The following is an 18,969-nucleotide window of genomic DNA, read 5'->3' as shown; positions in this document are numbered from 1 at the left end:
AGGCCTATAATTTTCTTAAATGGAGGGAAAGCGAGAGAGAGAGAAAGAGGGATGTTATTTTAGGGTGTTGAGACGGCAGGTTGAGACACATTCGATTCATCCCCCCCTTCACCTTCCCTATACGCTGTCCCTGCAGCAGACCACACACACACACACTTGTATTACTATACTTGTGATGACTTTCCATTGACTACATTGGTTAAACCTAATCCTACTTCTAAACTTAACCCTAAACCCAAGTCCTAATCCTAAATTGAAAAAGTAAGGACTGGCCAAAATGTCCCCAAAGGTCCAAAACTCTAACTGGTCCCCAAAGGTCCAAAGCTCAAACTGCTCCCCAAAGGTCTAAAACTCAAAATGCTCCCCAAAGGTCTAAAACTCAATCTGGTCCCCAAAGATCCAAAACTCAAACTGGTCCCCAAAGGTCCAAAACTCAAACTGGTCCCCAAAGGTCCAAAACTCAAACTGGTCCCCAAAGGTCCAAAACTCAATCTGGTCCCCAAAGGTCTAACACTCAAACTGGTCCCCAAAGGTCTAAAACAAACTGGTCCCCAAAGGTCTAGCACTCAAACCGGTCCCCAAAGGTCCAAAACTCAAACTGGTCCCCAAAGGTCCAAAACTCAATCTGGTCCCCAAAGGTCTAACACTCAAACTGGTCCCCAAAGGTCTAAAACAAACTGGTCCCCAAAGGTCTAGCACTCAATCTGGTCCCCAAAGGTCTAAAACTCAAACTGGGTCTGACAAGGATAGAAGTACGAGAACACACAGACGGTGGCGGGCCTTACGTAAGCGCTCTCCTTTTGCCTCATAGGTCTAGGATTTATAGGCTTCTCTTGGACACATAGAGGCACGTCCGCTCAAATTAAGCACCAATGGAGCGTTTCACAAGCTGCCTCTGTACTCGCAAAGGAACCTCGTCTCCAAAAGAGCATTCATGGCTACGAGCTTCACTGTGCAAACGCACCGGGTGTGGGACGCCGTGGTTGGCTTGTGAAACCAAGGTTGTTGGTTTGTACAGGGTATCTGCAGGTCCTTAAAAATCTTAAATTATCTAAATTTAAGGCCTTAAAATGTCATAATCACCATGTAATGACATTAATACAGTATCAGGTTAGTAGCAGGTTAGTGCTTTATGAAACACAGTTGGAATTCATGTCCCTTAATTAATTTCCTGGTGTCCTTTTTACTTTTTTCATATTCTGCCCGTTTATAGTTTCACAACCTTGATTTTTGTTTTGTGTTTTCATTTCGGTTTCAGAATTGGTCTTAAATTCAATTCCAGGAAGGTCTTAAAAGGTCTTGCAGATACCATGTTGCATAAGTGTCGTGTTATTCGAGCATCATAAAAGAATAGTGGAACTGCTGAAATTAGCTAATAGAAAGCAGCTCATAAGGGCAATGGAGCCTAACACTGATACTTGCTATTAGAATTCATTTGGTAATGATATATTTCGAGGAAATCCTACATGGGTTAGTTCCTGGCTCCCGCTGCGGTCTGACTGCTCTGGTGAAATATGTACATGACAGGGAGATGCCAAGAAACAAATTCCTGTGTGTAATCTGGCGATTGGGTACTCTAAAAAAAACTCCAAGAAGACAAAAGTATCTCTTCGCAGTGACAGCTTAAAATAATATTAAAGTAGAATTGGACAGGCTAGACACAGATAAAAACAGGGGTGTATCACCTAGGGCAGGATGTTGGTTGGAAGTGCGAATGGTTTGGACCAGGTCCAGGCCTGTCATCCAGCACAGCATGGTTTGGAACATGTCTAGACCTCCCCATTAGACCTGTTTATACATTCACACTGGTTTGGAGATGTCAGATCATCTTGCTCGCAAATTCACGGATCATGAACAAAAACACAGAATTAGTACATTCGGTGTTGCCTGCTGCTCAGCCCATCCAATGAAGCACAGGGCGATTATACCTCTCTCGCTGTTATGATCCTTCATTGCGGAGATGTGAAAAGACTCTTATTTGCTGTTTAAGGTGAAGGACAAGGTCATTAAGTAGAGGGATTGTAGAATTTCCCTCGTTGCCACTGCTGAGCTGCCGCTTGACAGCTCCGCAATGCCCCGATGCCTAACAGACATCGGCTAATAAACCGTGAGCTTTCCGTATTAAAGAGCAATCAAACCGGCCGCGTTTCAGACACGTTATTGCATTTTAACAAAGCCATCCGTTCCTGCCCATTTAACTCGTGATGTACAGTAGCCGCTACCGGCGAAGGGCCCACCGTGAGCGAGGCGTCGGGTTTCCCCTGCGACCGGCTCCGATCGCTCGAAAAGGGGGGAATCGGGGGGGGGGGGGGGGGAAATGATGGCGAAACCCTATATCCCAGCAGACACCTGGGGGATCCTGCTGCTGGTTGTTCAGTCGGGGCCGCGGCTTCAAAGGAACCCGAGCCGGTTTCTGTCGAGTGACACCCAGGCCCTCCCTTCCATACATTAACCCTGAGGAGAAGACGCACCCCTGGCTTCACGCCGCACGTGTACCATGTGTACTTTAGAAAGAAAAGAAACTCCCCCACATACACGTAACCCTAACCCTAACCCATACGTACACAACCCGCTCTAAGCCAGTGGTTCTCAACGTGGGATCAGGGGACCACCAAGGTCCTTGACGGGGTTCCAGAGGGTCCCCAGAAAATTGCTGATTTGTTAAACTTCATTATTTCATTTACAAGAAGTTAACACAATTAGAGAATGTAGAAGAATGACTATTTTGGTCATAGTTTCACTGTTATCTCTCTATCTACAATACAGATAGTCATGGAATTCTGGACAAAATCATATCTAACAATAAAAATACTATCAGATTTGGGTTTGACAAAATCTATCTAGACAAAATCTCATCAAATGGGGGTCCGTGGCTCTAATGTGGACTAAATTAGGGTCTTTGATATGAAAAAGGTTGAGAATCACTGCTCTAAGCAGATTCCACTGTGTACTCAACTATCTGCTCAGTTCACAATATCTTCACACCGACAGCACCAGAAGCTTTGCATAATCCGCATCATTTTCAGATGAATAAATGTCTGTTTGGCTACTCTCCATCACCAAACACCATAGTGATTCAACCTGTAGCCAGTTGAGGAAAGTTTTTACACTTGCTCTTCTAAATAGTCTGTTTCCTCAAGACCACACCCGCTGCTATTCAAGTTACAGTTCAAAAAATGGCTTTAGTTTCTCTGCTGTCTATAAAATATCTGGCAGAAATGTCATAACCACTGTCACTCCCATGTATAGTGTCTGTCATGGTTGTACATTACCATTCTTATACATTAGAATATCATACATGTTGTTTCTAACGTGTAACTCTCCATCGTGGTTGTATGATCATTAGTTGGTGCATTACAGTATCGCCAAGTGCATTTCTTTGTTTTCATCTTCAGATGAAAGCACGAAATATGACCAACATTAGCAGGCACTAAAGAACAAGAGCAACTTGTCCAATAATAATCAATTCTTCAAAGGCTTTATTCTAGTGGATTTGTCTTTGATATTCTGGAAGCTTATTTATTCACTTCAAACCAGCCGATGGAAAACGCACCTAATTTGCATGGAGGTTTTTGTCAAATTCACTTGAAAGCTGGATGGAAATAGACACTGCTTTCTCCCACAAAACACAGTTTCTCTCTCTTTTAGCACAAACACTCTCTTTCTCTCTCTCTCTCAGCTCCACCTCTCCCTCTCCCTTTTTTTCTCCGACGGTAGAAGCGTTGATATTCTTGGCGGGCGGCGCGGTCCCCTTCCTAAATGACATTCCCGGCGTGGACCAGACAGGATGAGGCCCCCGAACGCCACGGCTCTTCCTGGGTTTTAAGCGGGAGAAGAAAAGAAAAAAAAAAAAAAAAAACACCTCACAGATGTCTCCTTCTGATGCTATCTCTGCTTCACCGACTCGAGAATGTGCATTTTATAAAACGCACGTGTCGGGCTGTAAATATCTACGTGTCTCTGTAATGTAGAGTGAGAGTTTACTTATGATTATGGCTGTTGGTATGTGTCTCTCTCTGCATATACAGTGGTTTTTGCCTGTGTGTGTGTAAGTAAAGTATGTGGATTTCTGTGCATTATCCATAATTCTGCATGTTTTATGTGTCTGCACTCCTCCAATTTCCCAACTTCATTTAACTTTTTAATCAGATGAAACTTGCCTCTCCATTCCCACGAGTGAATATTTAATTCATATATGTAAACAAGGTGGGGGGGAGTGAGAGTGAGAATCATGTTTTGTTATTGCTCAGCCCCGGCGGCTATTTATCCAAGCTGTTTTAATTGCCGTATGAAAATCATGACTACACATACATTAGCAATTTTGTTTGCGATGGCAAATGAGCCAAGCGATGAGTTTCGTTTGCTCCTCTCATTCGCCGGCTGCCGCGCAGATTGAACGCGAACGGGTCAAACGTCCACCCCACCCCCCACCCCGCCCCCCCCCTCCATCTCCCCCTCTCTCAGATGGTGGGCTTACAAGTGGAACCAGGCAGAAAATGCCCCTGCAGACGGAATAGGAAATTCATACAGGTCCAATATACACTGAGAGGGGGGAGGGGGGGGGGGGATCTAGAGTGTAATGCTATCCGGTGCGGTTGGTTTCACAGCTCTAGTAATCATTCCTCATTATGTGTCACTGCTTGCAACAATGGAGGTCCACCCGCTCTTAATGTGACCAGATGGAGTCATTCTGTTTGGTTTGTGTTTTTTGTTTTTTTGTTTTTTTTTCCCCCCATGGAAAGAAGCCTGAGGTGGTGGCTTATTGGAAAGCCGCAGTAAAAATAAGTGCAGGTCGATGAACGCAATACTCAAACTGTATCCTCTTTTACTCATATCCTCCAGTTAAGGCTAGAATTGTCCGAGTGTGTGTGTGTGTGTGTTTGAGCTTCAACATGTTGAAGTTCGGGACCGGTACACCCGGCTGCCATTTAGGACTCACATACAACATATTAAAGATGCTCCTTGTGTGATTTATAAACATTAATATATCGTTGTCAAATTAGTTGTGATACCTTGGTTTCGCCAATGAAAGGGAATCATTCCTATGTTCCCAGGGTCCTATGTTCCCAGGGTCCTATGTTCCCAGGGTCCTATGTTCCCCAGTTCTAGGGTTAGGGTTAGAGACCTTCAAAATCAAATAAAATGATAACCATTGGTTTTGTTGTGTTTATATAGCTGTTTTGAAGCCTTGTTCCAATAAAAAAAAAAACTGGATAATATTTATAATAATAATAACCTTGATTTGTATAGCACCTTTCATACACAACATGCAGCTCAAAGTGCTTTACATCAATAGAAGGCAGATAAAAGACAGATAAAAAGATAAAATTCATATAAAAGAACAAAACTTCTGAAATATTTTAACTTGAAACGGGTCAAATTTGACCCAAACACAATAATTTGTGTTAACAGAATATTGAACTGGGGAACATAGGACCCTGGGAACATAGGACCCTGGGAACATAGGATCTTGGGAACTTAGGACCCTGGGAACATAGGACCCTGGGAACATAGGATCTTGGGAACATAGGACCCTGGGAACATAGGACCCTGGGAAATTAGGACCCTGGGAACATAGGATCTTGGGAAATTAGGACCCCGGGAACATAGGATCTTGGGAAATTAGGAACCTGGGAACATAGGACCCTGGGAACATAGGATCTTGGGAACTTAGGACCCTGGGAACATAGGATCTTGGGAACTTAGGACCCTGGGAACTTAGGACCCTGGAAACATAGGACTCTGGGAACATAGGACCCTGGGAACATAAGAGCCTGGGAACATAAGACCTTGGGAACATAGGACCTTGGGAACATAGATACGCTCCCGTTGGTGGTTGTGTTTCTCAAAATTAGGATCACATTTCCCATAAACCCTGTTGCTTCAGCAAGATTTATTGATGTAAAAATACCTACATGTAGCACCTTTAAGGGCAGGTAGTGTTCCATTTTTAATAGTAATTCTGTATTATTAGACTGTATGGTGGAGAGTGACGGGGAAGATGGGAGAATGTGAATGAATAACATAAAGCAAAGGTCGTCGTACACAAACCCATGACATCACATAGATAGCGCATGGCTGAGCCGCCAGGAAGTCTGTTTTACACGTGAACACAGCTCTGACATTTAAATATGAATCATACATGTTTCCCCTTGGCAGGTGTTACAGATCCTGGTGAGGGCGGTGGTGGAAAACCTGACGGACAACCGCGGCGAGCAGGCGGCGTCTCTCCGCCCGAGCCTCCAGGAGCTCCTGGGCCGGGTCACGTCCCGCCACAGCACCGACTCCCAGATATGGCAGCAGTACGCCCGGCTGTACGGAGACGGCCACAGCACCAACCCAGAGGACAACGAAAAGGTCGGCACCTTTACAGAGGACGAGCCTACCTAGATGTTCCGTGTATATTTTTGGTCGTTCTGTTTTCTTTTCGAATTTAAAAAATGAAATATAAATGGTGATTTGATTTTTATGGAAGCCCATTTCCGCCAGTGTGATTAAAAAAAAAAAACGGTCCTGTAAGTCATTATAATGAGAAACTTTCTCAAAATAATGACTTAGTATCTCAAAATAATGAGAGACTTTCTCAAAATGAGTTAGTATCTCAAAATAGTGAGAAACGTTCTCAAAATAATGACTTAGTATCTCAAAATAATGAGAAACATTCTCAAAATTATTATTATTTTGAGATACTAAGTCATTATTTTGAGAGTTTCTCATTATGTTGAGATACTAAGTCATTATTTTGAGAGTTTCTCATTATGTTGAGATACTAAGTCATTATTTTGAGAGTTTCTCATTATGTTGAGATACTAAGTCATTATTTTGAGAGTTTCTCATTATGTTGAGATACTAAGTCATTATTTTGAGAAAGTTTCTCATTATGTTGAGATACTAAGTCATTATTTTGAGAAAGTTTCTCATTATAATGACTTACAGGATCTTTTTTGTTTTTCATCACACTGGCGGAAATGGGCTTCCATTTCAAAATCCATAAACAAAAAGTGGAAATGGAAGGCATTTTTCGGTTTCCTAGTCAGAAACAGCAGATACAAAATTTCTAAAGGACTTGATTTTCCTTTTCTCCTTTGTAAAACAGAAAATAAAATAGTAATAGTAAGAAAACAAAAATGAAAAAATCCTGTTTTTGGACTGAGAAGTAACCGCTGCTGTCTTTCAGCAGCAGCAGAGCGGAAAGAAGAGAGAGACAGACAGAGAGCAAGAGGGAGGCGCTGTTCAATTCAGTCATAATACTAGTAAACTTTATTTCTGATAGAAAATATGTTCAGAGACCATTTTACTAATCCAAAATTTCACCTTCCTATTCCTGAGTGCCGCGAGGAAAGGAAAATCAAGTCCGTTTCTGACCAGGAAAACGAAAAATGTCTTCTATTTCTTTTCATTTGTGGATTTTGAAATGAAAATCACATCACTGTTCCTTTTTCATTTTTTTTATTTCTGTTTCTAAAAAGAAAACAGAATGACCAAAAAGTGCACGGACCCTAGCTCTAACTGATCCACACTCAACCATAGAACAGAATGATGTGAGACAAACACAAGGAAGCAAAACAAAGCACTAGACCCACTATAGCACGTTTTAGCAAGACATAAAAAAACGTTTCTCCATCGCTCTCACATGTTCATCTCATACGGTCTCAAAGAGTAATTCATACAATGGACTGTTAATAAGCTATTTATAGGCTCATTAATAACCGATAGGTAATAGTAACAAGTGTGAAGCAGATTAATTTCACGCCGTTGCACGTGCCTTGTGTAATGATTGATGGGTCCCACGTCTAAATGCCATAAGCAAAGAGCTGCTAGTGATATAACAGATTTTTTAATTATGGCCTAAGCCGGGGGTGCGGCCTCATGGCCTCTGGCAGTGGCACGCGATTTGTCTCCCTGCAACAGTCTCGCCTCATTGGCTAGCCAATGTTGTCATGGCCAAGATTGCTGCCATGTCTTAATTTGCTGTGTTTATTTAGTGGCAGTATTTGCTTGGATCATTTGTCCAGTAGAGGAAAAAGACAGGCTTCATGGTACAGAAGTTTAGCATGGAGTGTGTAGGTGTAGGCTCCCAATCTAGGATGTCTTTTTATGAACTCAACTCAACTCAACTTTATTTATATAGCACCTTTCATACAAGCATGCAGCCCAAAGTGCTTCACATAACAAAATTACAACAATAAAACAATAAAATGTAAAAAAAAAAAAAAAAAGAAGTCAATAAATAAGAGTCAATAAAATAAAAATACAATAAAATAAACACCAGGGATAAAAGTAAAAACCAATGATTAGAACTTAAAAACCAAGGCCATAACATTACTCCAAATTAAAAGCCAGATTAAAAAGATAAGTCTTTAATTTCCTTTTAAAAACACAGAGAGAGCTTGCCATTCTAATATCCAGAGGCAGTGAGTTCCACAGTTTAGGGGCATAAAAACAGAAGAAAACAGAGAATGTGTTCCTCCATGAAGGATCCATTCAAGTCTATCATGTAACAATCCAAATACGTTTTGCAGGACCATTCGCATTGTCTGCTAGTCTTGATCCATGGTCTTGATGCAGTCACCTCTCTGGCTTTTCCATGGAATTGCTGGTTGGCCCAAGGGAAACTCAACATAGTGAAAAATCCAATATGCCGGACAATGATGGTCCTAGAGGTCAATCTGTAGCGCTGGATATGGACACCAAATTTTATGTCATTCTGGTGTGCAAGATATGACTGGTCATTAACATTAGAAATTTTGACCTGTAATTATTGTTTTCATTTAAGACAAACATGCAGCTTTACCATGCTGCTTGAATCATGTCGCCAGCTGAACCAATGGAAAAACTGACTAAAAAGGAAACGTTTCTCCTCTTAAAACCGGGCTATAATAGCCTATAAAAAACTAAAACGGGGAAAGGGAAAGAGAGAAAAGAAAACCCATGACTGTGTTTGACGTCTTGAGTCTCGTCGTCCAAAGTCAAGATGGTGTCGGTGTGTGTTGGGTTTTCGCAGGCGCTGCAGTTCCTGTCCAAGGCCCACCGCTGCGAGGTCCAGGCCAGCGGCTGGGAGAAAGACCCCGGAGCCTTCAAGGACGTGGTCAGCAGAGCCGTAGATATAGGCAACGGTGAGAGAACACACGGGGTTAATCTGTTTCTACGAACCTTCCATACCCTGTGATTGAGTCTCCCTGTTTCCATGGATACACCTGTTAATAGATTCCCCGTCTCTCTTTGACTGAGCAATAACTATCCTAGCTCTAATACAGGAGAAAGAAATGATGATCCTAATACTGATAGTAATAAGAAGTATCCATAATGCTACGTGAGAGTGAGTTTGACAGATGGTGAAAGCAGTAAGATGTTTCCATGCCACAGTAACCAGTTAGTAAACCAGACATCTTAACCAGGTTTCTCATAATCAGAGTATCAGCCTAATCAGGTTTTTCTAACCCAGTTATGTTGTTTAGATGTGTCCACCCAAAACCAGGTTAGGTAAGTAACCAGGTTAAGAAGGGAACTCTCTGTGAACTCGTGTAAACATAGCTACCGTCTTTCACACACACACATACACTACACTACAGCCACACTATAACGTACACATACCAACACTCACACACAAGCACACACCATCAGAGGTTTTTTTTTTTTTAATCATTTATTTTTTATTGCAACACCGACAAGTTACTGACAATACAACAGGTTGCCGAATACATTTTGATTGTTTAACCCAACTATCCCTCTACCCCTCTATCCCTATCCCCCCATCCCTCTCTCATCCTTGGACTCAAGGATGAACTGATTACAATTTGGTGGTCAAAGGTCAAAGGTCACTGTGACCTCACAAAAGACGTTTTTGGCCATAACTCAAGAATTCATACGCTAATTATGACAACATTTCACACAAATGTCTAATAGGATAAAATGATGAAGCGATGACATTTTATATCCAAACGTTCAAAGGTCAACTTCACTGTGACATCATAATGTTTTGCTTACCACTGTAGCTGAGAAAAGGATCTTGGGTCATTATACAAAAACGGTGGAAGTGCTGTCACTTACTTTTGCAGACACCAAAATCCTTTAAGTTGATCTAATAATCACATTAATTATATATGTTCAATAAATATAGACTGTCCTTGCAATGATAAAACAAAGTTTATTGGCGGAGGCATACAACCGTGAGGCGGTTATTTCTAGTTTTTTTTTATTTTTTATTTTTTTTTATAATTGGGGTGGGGTGTAAGCTATTTGGTGTGATAATCAGAATGTTATATGTAGGCCCCGGAGATATATATATATATATATATATATATGCTATGTTGTGAGTGATGACACCAGTGATCAGCCAGTCAGGCTTTTATGATTTTGGCCGTGATGTTTGCTCTGCCAATCGTTTCTGACCAGATATGATGTGAGTTCATAACACAGCCATTTTTATTTTCTCTCTCACTTACTCTCTCGCCCACTCACAAACACGTTGGGCACGCTCTCTGGCCCTGCGATTTCCTCTACCCTAATAACGCACCTTCGCCGGGGGTCACGGGTTTTCGGTCGGGGGGGGGGCGGGGCGCCACTCCGTCAGGCTTAAAGCGGCGCCCACGGCAGCCATGATGGATTGGTAAAAAAAAAAAAGAAGACAAACAAGCCGCTTACCCCCGCCGCCCTTGGCCCCGGCCGCCATCCACCGACCGAACAATTACTCCTGAGCTTTTCAGGGGTGGAGGGGCAAAGGATGGAGGATGGAGGATGGAGGGAGGAAGAGAGGGAGGAGTAAGGCAGCAGGGCGTCCTAAAGCCTGACTCCAGTAAAGTTGTTAATCTCCAGAATCCCCAGGTTTTTTCATTACAGCAGGGCACAGCGCTGAATTAAACATTAGACGAGTCAGGAGCTAGCCTGAAAAGAATAGCAATGTAGCCAGGTAGGAGTGTGTTTGCTCTGTCAGTTAGTCGGCCTCTCTCTCTCTCTGTCTCTCTCTCTCTCTCTCTCTGTAGATAGATAGATGCTCATTTTTACTCGGGTCACGCCTGGTTCATTGTGTGCTCACTATTACATACACACACCCTGTTCTCAGCGGCCCTCTGTTCTTATCCTCCATACACGCACCATATCACTCAATTTTTTTTCCCCCCACTTCCCACTTTATCTGGCTCATACACACACACACACACACACACACACACACACACACGCAGGCATGCACACAAGAATCCAAATGCCTCCAGCTCCGCCAACACCCCTGTGTCCTTCAGCCAGGCAGTAGGAGAGCTGCTGATCTTAGTGATTTACCCTGCAGTTACACTGATATATGGGGCCGATATTGGCCCTTATTAAACATCAGATCTGGTCCGGTCAGTGTCATCCACCTCTGATATGACATATACGAGTCTGATTGATTACATATTTATGAGAACCCCTTAAAGGAACAGTTCATTCAAAATGTAAATTCAGTCGTGGTCTACTCACCCCCATGTCCTTTGAAACTCCACTGAAGTCTGTACAACCACCAAACACACAGCGAGTTAGCTACTGCAGTTCCATTTCAGCTTTAACAAAAAAACAAAAAAACAATTGAAATGAATGGGGTCTGGTTGGTCACAGTTGTAAAAAGAGCATAAAATGACAGTATAATCCAAGTGTTTCGTCACCAAACAAATGCACTATGAGTCCAAAGTGCCTATAGTTACCCCATTATCTTTTATATGTTTAAAGTGTGTTAATAGATTCAACCAGAGGTGGTAGAAGTGCACAAATTCCTCACTCAAGTAAAAGTGCAAATACTCATCTAAAAATATACTATGGTAAAAGTAACATTTCTAATCCTTTACTCAAATCAAAGTATAAAAGTACATGGTCTTAAATTGACTTAAAGTATAAAAGAAAAAGTAATTTCTAATGTACTAAACTGGTTCTCTGTTGAACATTCCTCTGAATCACGGATGAGAAAGTGTCCGCACCTCAGACCACTAACGTTAATTTTAGCGCAGCTGAATTCACCGACGTTAATTCTAACACATGGGTGAGGTCACCCATATTGCCGGAACCCTAGGCTGATTATCACATCCAAGAACACCAAGTCAATACTTGTGTCCTTGTCTAGAACGTTCTTCCCAACTTCTCTTGGAGAGAACGATCTTCCCATGAAAGTAAGGACAGAGAAGCTTCCTTACAGTTTGAGATGGACTGTGTGCCAACTCTGTACTGTAGACACAGCAATGGATCTTGGGGCTTTCAGTTTGTTCTCGTCAGTCAAGTCCAAAAGGGTCCAGCTGCAGACCTCCCTCCTGAGGCAAGGAAGTTCCGTGAGCCAATGGGGGTTGAGCATATCTATGACGACCTCCCTCCTGGGCCGGGAGGTCTGCAGCTTGTGGCGGACACCGAAGCAGCAAACTACTACACACATTGTAAGTAACATTAGTCTAATACTACTTTTATGTCATCAAATATTACAATAACGCTGATAATGTATTCATATTTAGATAGATACTTTTTTTTATTTGTCCCCGTGGGGACAATAAACAGAATAAACGCTTTGCATTTACGGATCTCAATAGGCTAGCAGTCGGATCTGTAAATGCATTTTCAACAACAAAGCATTTATTCTGAATACAAATACGAATACATTATCAGCGTTATTGTAATATTTGATGACATAATAAAAGTAGTATTAGACTAACGTTACTTACATTGTGTAGTCGTTTGGGGCTTTGCTGCTTCGCTTCGCTGTCCGCCACAAACTTGAAGCACAGCCAAGAAAGCAGCGGCAAAAGTCGGAACAAACTTTTAAATCAGGCCTTGTAGATCTAATATAAGATTCAAGAACTGGATTGCTTATTTCTCGCCTCAGATTTGTTCAGAAACAGATTTTGGTGGACTGCTAAGGTGAAATAAGTGAAAGTTTACTTGCTTCATACAACGGAACCCTACTACTCGTGCTCAACCCCCATTGGCTCACAGAACTTCCCGGCCCAGGAGGGAGGTCATCATAGATATGCTCAACCCCTATTGGCTCACGGAACTTCCTGGCCTCTGGAGAGAGAGGTCTGCAGCTGGACCCTTCTCGTCAAGTCACCATCCCATGCATCCTCGATATTTTGAGGTTGGCAAAGAAACTTCCGGGCTTTCTATCTGTCCTCCGTCCAGTCGTTCTTTTGCTTTGGAGTCGTGCTTCGGCTTTTAGATATTACGTAAAACGCGTCACGGAGGACACAAGAACGCACAAGAACGCGTGTTGATAATCAGCCCTAGTGTGCACAGGGAAGGGAGTATCTCAGTATCTGAACCCTCGCTCCACCCCTCCGCCCCCACCGGCCTCCCAAAGCTTCCACACAGCCCCCACCGGGCCCCACGACGGGCCCCGGACGCCTGCACCCGCAGGGGACGACGAGCCTCAGAAAGAAAGCAAAGAGGACAGATAAAGCCGAACGGGAGGGAGAGAGAGGGAGGGAACCGCCTTCATAAATCACGGCGGTTTGACCTTTCCCGTCACCGGCCGAGGCAGAGAAGGGCCCCGGCGCTGCCAAGGCGGAGGAGCAAAAAGAGATAGAGCGAGAAGAAAGGAAACGGCACCAGCACTTTTGTTTTTCCTTCCCAGCGTGCGAAAGGAAGATAAAAGCCGACTTGTTAAACATCGAGATGGAGGAAGGCAACATTGCGCGGAAATCAATATGCTGGCCTCAGACCAGCTGCTATGATACAACACTGTTATCATTTGTTTTGGAACGCTTCTTACGGCATCTGGATGAAGTGCTTTGCCAGGAGCTACTTAGTCATTTTTAATGTGTTTCAAATATATATATATCTAGATCTAAGTATAGATATGATTTATGAATACTATACAACTTTATTCCATCTGTTTTAAATAACTTTTATCTATTGGTTTTTCGTAATTGCTTTTAAGCATTCATTTTACGTATTTATTCTTCTTTTAACCAATTTTCTCCTGAATGTGTTTCCTGTATTCTCTCGTATATATTTTACTATTCTTGTTTTTATGCTTTCCTGTAAAACACTTTTAGATATTTGCTTGAATAGAGTTTATTCAAAGTTTATTATTATTATTAGAACAGAGCTCATACTGTAAGTAGAGCACAGTATATTTCAATACAATGCAAACTTTAAACCTTTTTTGACCTAAAATGTCTATAATTCTATTGGGGTGACGGCTTATTCTTAGAGTATATAGAATAGAAAGGCCTGTGAATTGTGTAGAATACAATAAAATACAATACAGACATCAACGTTTCTGCCATATTTCTAAAAGGGAACGTCACCGGCATTTAATTTGCTTGAGCGCAAATGGACTGAGAGGGTCACGCCGCTGTAGAATATTGAATCTAAATGCCATTTTGATGGTGTTGTCAGGAGCGGTGATCATGGGAGTGATGAAACAGTCCCGGCCGGTAAAGGTCACAGTCTCATTATTAATGCGCGAGTGGCCCTGCAGGATCCCGGCTCTCGTACAGTCACTTGGTCTTTCACCGCTCTCCTCCTCCCTCCTATAATTGTATCTCTTTCTGTCTCGCTGTCTTCCTCTCTCACGCTCCCGCAAATTTTCTCTTGCACACAGTGTTCCAGACAAACGTCCAAGTAATAATCAGCGACATTGTCGTATGAAACAAATGTCCGTTTTTCTTCTCTCTATCACCAATTGAAGTAATAGTGGTTCAACCTATAACCAGTTCATGAAAGCGTTCACTTTTGCAAGTTCTTTAGTTCTTTTATTTGATAGTTCACAGTGGAGAGAGAGACAGGAAAGGTTGGGACCAATCTCGGAACCCATCGTCTATCGGACTGACGACGATTAGACTCTGGGGGTGACAGCCAATATTTCAGGGTTTCCGGTGTAGCCAGCGGACATCCGGGCCGAAATGTCGTCCGGACCTAAAACACCTACAAAAAGTATCAATGTTTGTGTATTGTGTGGAGAAACGTTCGACTCTCGCGTCTCAAATTGCTAATCGGACTGTAAACAATGACCGGTGCACGGAAGAGGAAGTCTTGGCCCGGATGTCCACTGGCTACACTGCAAACCCCGAAATATTGGCCGTCGCCCCCAGAGTCTAATCGTCATCAGACCGATAGACGATGGGTTCCGAGATTGGGTTGGGACAGAATGGGGAACAATATGCGACAAAAGTCCCGGGCCAGATTCAAACCCAGGATATTGCGGTTACATGGTACGGGCTTTAGCCAACTGAGAACCGCCAGGATACCCCACATTTGCTGTGGGGTAAGTGATGTGTTTTACGTTTCCAGCAGCAGTAGTTTGGAGTAAGTAGAGGAAAACGGGGCGTCCTGATGGCTCAGTGGTTTAGGGTGCGAGCCATGTGGCCACAGCGTCCTACCCCAGGACCCTTTGTCGCAACCCCTCTCTCTCTCCCAGTCTTTCCTGTCTCTCTCTCTGTCTAATGAAGGCAAAAATGCCCAAAAAAAGTTAGCATAAGCAGCGAAAGCCACCGTGGCAGAACAGACAAAGACAAGAGCGCCACCTACAGAAACTCAAACTGCATCAACAGAAAATCCTAGAAAAAAAGACGTCAGTACTGGACACACTGTTTGATTGACAGGTGATCTCTGGGTAGTGCAGTGTAAAAAAAACAAAATAGAGCAATAACCGCTCAGCAGCAAACATGGCAACAAAATAAAAAAAATAAAAAAGATCTTGCATATTACCACTTTAGTGCAACTGAGAATTCCGCAATTAAAACATGTTTTTATAGTAATAGTTGTAGTGGGAACACAGACATTAGAATGAGTTCAGTCACTTTACAGTTCTAGTTATTGCTCTAGATGTGAACAGTTCCAAAATGAGGCAAGTAGATGTGACTCAAACGGAACAAAAGATCACTTTTGGCTCATACAGTTATGTGTGTAAACGGCCTAATTGAATTTTTGTCCGAGTAAGGCCAGTAATGAGATTATTGTGTCCGTATGCAGCACATAGTCACCCCTTTCATCTTTCTCACGCTTTCCTCTCTTTGTCTTCCATTCACATTTCTCTTTCTTGTCTCCATCTCTCTCATAGCTCTATCACACCTCTTTTGTTAGAAGACTTTGTGGGAATGGGGGTTAACAAGGGCACAAGTATATAAAATAGAAAACACTGAGTTTTTTTTTCTTTTAACCTTTACCATCTCCCATATGATGGATATGGTGCGGTTTGATTGATTACATATTCATTGTATAATTGATCAATACTAAACTGGTTGTCTGTGGGAAGCCCTTAACCTTCTAATTCTAATGTGACATTTTGATCACATTCCACATAAGTATGCAAGAATATGCTTCATTATTATCATCATCATCATATTATCATGGTTTCAGTGGAGAGTTTTTTTCTGTCCTATGGTCTAAATACTCTTGCCAAAGCCTTTCTTGAACTTCTTGATGAAAATAGCGTGTCCAATTTGTGGTATTGTCACATAATCCAATTTGTATTATTGTCACATAATCCAATTTGTGGTGGAAAAACATAATCTTCGCATAATTCGTGTCCACCATTTCAGAGTTCATGCTCACAAATTTCCCTACATTTTCTGAGACTGTTATGTGATCAATTTACATATTTACATATTTATTAGGGAGAGTTCAATAGGTGCGGATGGATAGTGTCAATACATGCAGGTGTGTTCTCTTTACTCCATGGACAAGCATATCAAAATAACAGCATGGTGGCAAAACTAAAACCAGGACCAGAACAAAATGCAACACAACAGAGAGACAAAAGCTGAAGCACATCATCCAAATGGGTCTTCATCCATCCATCTGAACGCTCTCCTCTCTCTCTCTCTCCCAGTTACCATCAGCTGCAGTAAGAAGAAGAGTAATCCTCAGGAAGCTCTTCAGATGCTCTCCTCCACCCGCCTCAGCCTGAGGAGTCTGGCCACCAAAGCCAAGGTACGATCCACCAGAAACAGTCCAGTGTCCACCCTGAAGACCAGTCCTCCTCTCCACAGGCAACACTGCTTCCTATCACTCATGGCTGGTGGTAGCCCAAACATATGACGGCCTTTTTAGGGCCAATTAAATCTAATATTTTGAGAAAAATGTCAATGTTTTGGGAAAAAAAAAGTCAGACATGTTTTTTTTTACAGTATATGGGTTAACACTTTACAATAACCATCATTAATAAATAGAGAATCAAATAATGTTACAGTGTACATTTAATCATGAATTAGTGGCATTGTAAGAAACTAATCATTTACACATACTGTAGCAGAACTATTGAGAAATTCATTGTTCTATAATTAATGTGTTCATTTGTTACTGTCTAGGTTAAACACTATTAAATAATTAAGTAGGCTATTAGTAAATGATTAACAAATGATTTGTCAAACATATATTAACATTATATGGGCCCCTACTATGAAGTTGTAACTGATCATGATTAATTTGCCATTTTTAATGATTATTTTAAAGTTTCACCCTGCATTCTTTAAACTAGTGATTCTGAACCTTTTTCATATCAAGGACCCCTAATGTAGTCCACATTAGGGCCACGGACCCCCATTTGATGAGATTTTGTCTCTCGGACGCAAATCTGAGAATATTTTTATTGTTAGATATGATTTTGTCCAGAATTCCATGACTATCTGTAGAGAGATAACAGTGAAACTATGATCAAAACAGTCATTCTTCTACATTCTATAATTGTGTTAACTTCTTGTAAATGAAATAATGCTGAAGTTTAACAATTCATCAATTTGGTAGGGATCCTCTGGAACCCCCTAAAGGACCCCTGGGGGTCCCCGGACCCCACGTTGAGAACCACTGCTTGTGTAGTTCATTCGTTCCATCAATACCGAAAACAGTGTCGTCGGAGTTGTATCTTTAACAATATGATCCATCAGTGCATCACAACATTATTTCAGCTTTCTTCTCCTTATCTTCTATCAGCAAATGCACACAGACGTGGCCTCCGGGCTGATCCACGCCGACCTGAGGGACGGCGTCACCGAGCTGGAGCAGCTAATCACAGAGCTGCAGGAGCTGAGCGGCACACTGCGCGGCCAATCAGAATGAGGCACACCCCCCCACCCACCACCCACGCTGACACACCCCTCGCTGCGTTGACCCTCCAGTCGTGGATACTCAGAAGAGACTGACAGAGACTCTACAGCGCTTCCACTCCTCCGCCTTACACTTGAGAATGCCAACTTTCTTGAATTGAAGTCAAGAGTGAACCCACAGATTTACTTGTGATGCAAGAGAATAATAATAGGTGAAAGTACAAATGTAACGCCAAAGGAATAACTTTGTATTCTTTCTTTTAAATGTCAAGTATATATGTATATATATATTGTGACACTTGTGTGAATTATTGTTGAGGGTTTGTGGCTTAACCGATGATGATGATGATGATACTTTTTATCCACTTTGGAATATAATCAAAAAGTAGTAAAAAACTTTCAAAAACTTGGTTTCTCGCTGTGTAATCTGTTTTCCAAAATAATACTTTCAATTTCTTTTGTATGCAAATGTGCCTTCGTTCATCATAGACTGGGCTAGAGGGAGGTATTGTTTGTTGAGTTGGTATGAATAATGGAGTGGGAATGAAATGGCCATCCAGTCTGAATATCAGGCTAAGACCGAGGCTGAACCCGACTCTTCTTCTGCAGTGCTTTAAGACTCACCCTTTAGTCTGTTTACAACACAGGCCTTCATGCTCAACTACGCATTGCTGCGTTTGATTGTTTTGGATGACTTTTCATATCTACACTGCGTGCACAATTATTAGGCAAGTTGTATTCCTGAGGATTAATTTTATTTTTGAACAAATACAGTGCTCTCAGTCAATCCAAAATGTTAATAAACCTTAAACCTGAGTATTTAACAAAGGAAAAGTGAGTTTTGGCTTTCTCAGGAGAATATCTGTGTGCACAAACTATTAGTGTGCAGAATTATTATGCAACTAAATGAAAAACTAAAAATTTCCCATCTCACTTGTTTATTTTCATTTATTAGAGTAAGAATAACAAA

General features: G+C 41.9%; 1 protein-coding gene across 1 annotated transcript; it reads left to right on the top strand.

Annotated features, from left to right (window-relative positions):
- Positions 1-357: 357 nt before the first annotated feature.
- LOC139667043 (tetratricopeptide repeat protein 27-like) lies at positions 358-18,346 on the top strand. Its single transcript, XM_071546422.1, has 5 exons — positions 358-522; positions 6,160-6,357; positions 9,005-9,116; positions 16,787-16,887; positions 17,887-18,346. The coding sequence occupies exons 1-5, from the start codon at positions 358-360 to the stop codon at positions 18,010-18,012; spliced, it is 702 nt and encodes a 233-aa protein (XP_071402523.1). The 3' UTR covers positions 18,013-18,346.
- The last annotated feature ends 623 nt before the right edge of the window (positions 18,347-18,969 follow it).

Source organism: Centroberyx affinis, unplaced genomic scaffold (assembly GCF_046629955.1).
Source record: "Centroberyx affinis isolate AG114_WGS23_722 - 3 ecotype Tasmania unplaced genomic scaffold, CSIRO-AGI_Caff_v1 ptg005267l_1, whole genome shotgun sequence".
In the NCBI taxonomy this organism is placed as follows: domain Eukaryota; kingdom Metazoa; phylum Chordata; class Actinopteri; order Beryciformes; family Berycidae; genus Centroberyx; species Centroberyx affinis.
The sequence above is the reverse complement of the archived record's forward strand: the minus strand, read 5'-3'. Positions and strand labels throughout refer to the sequence as shown.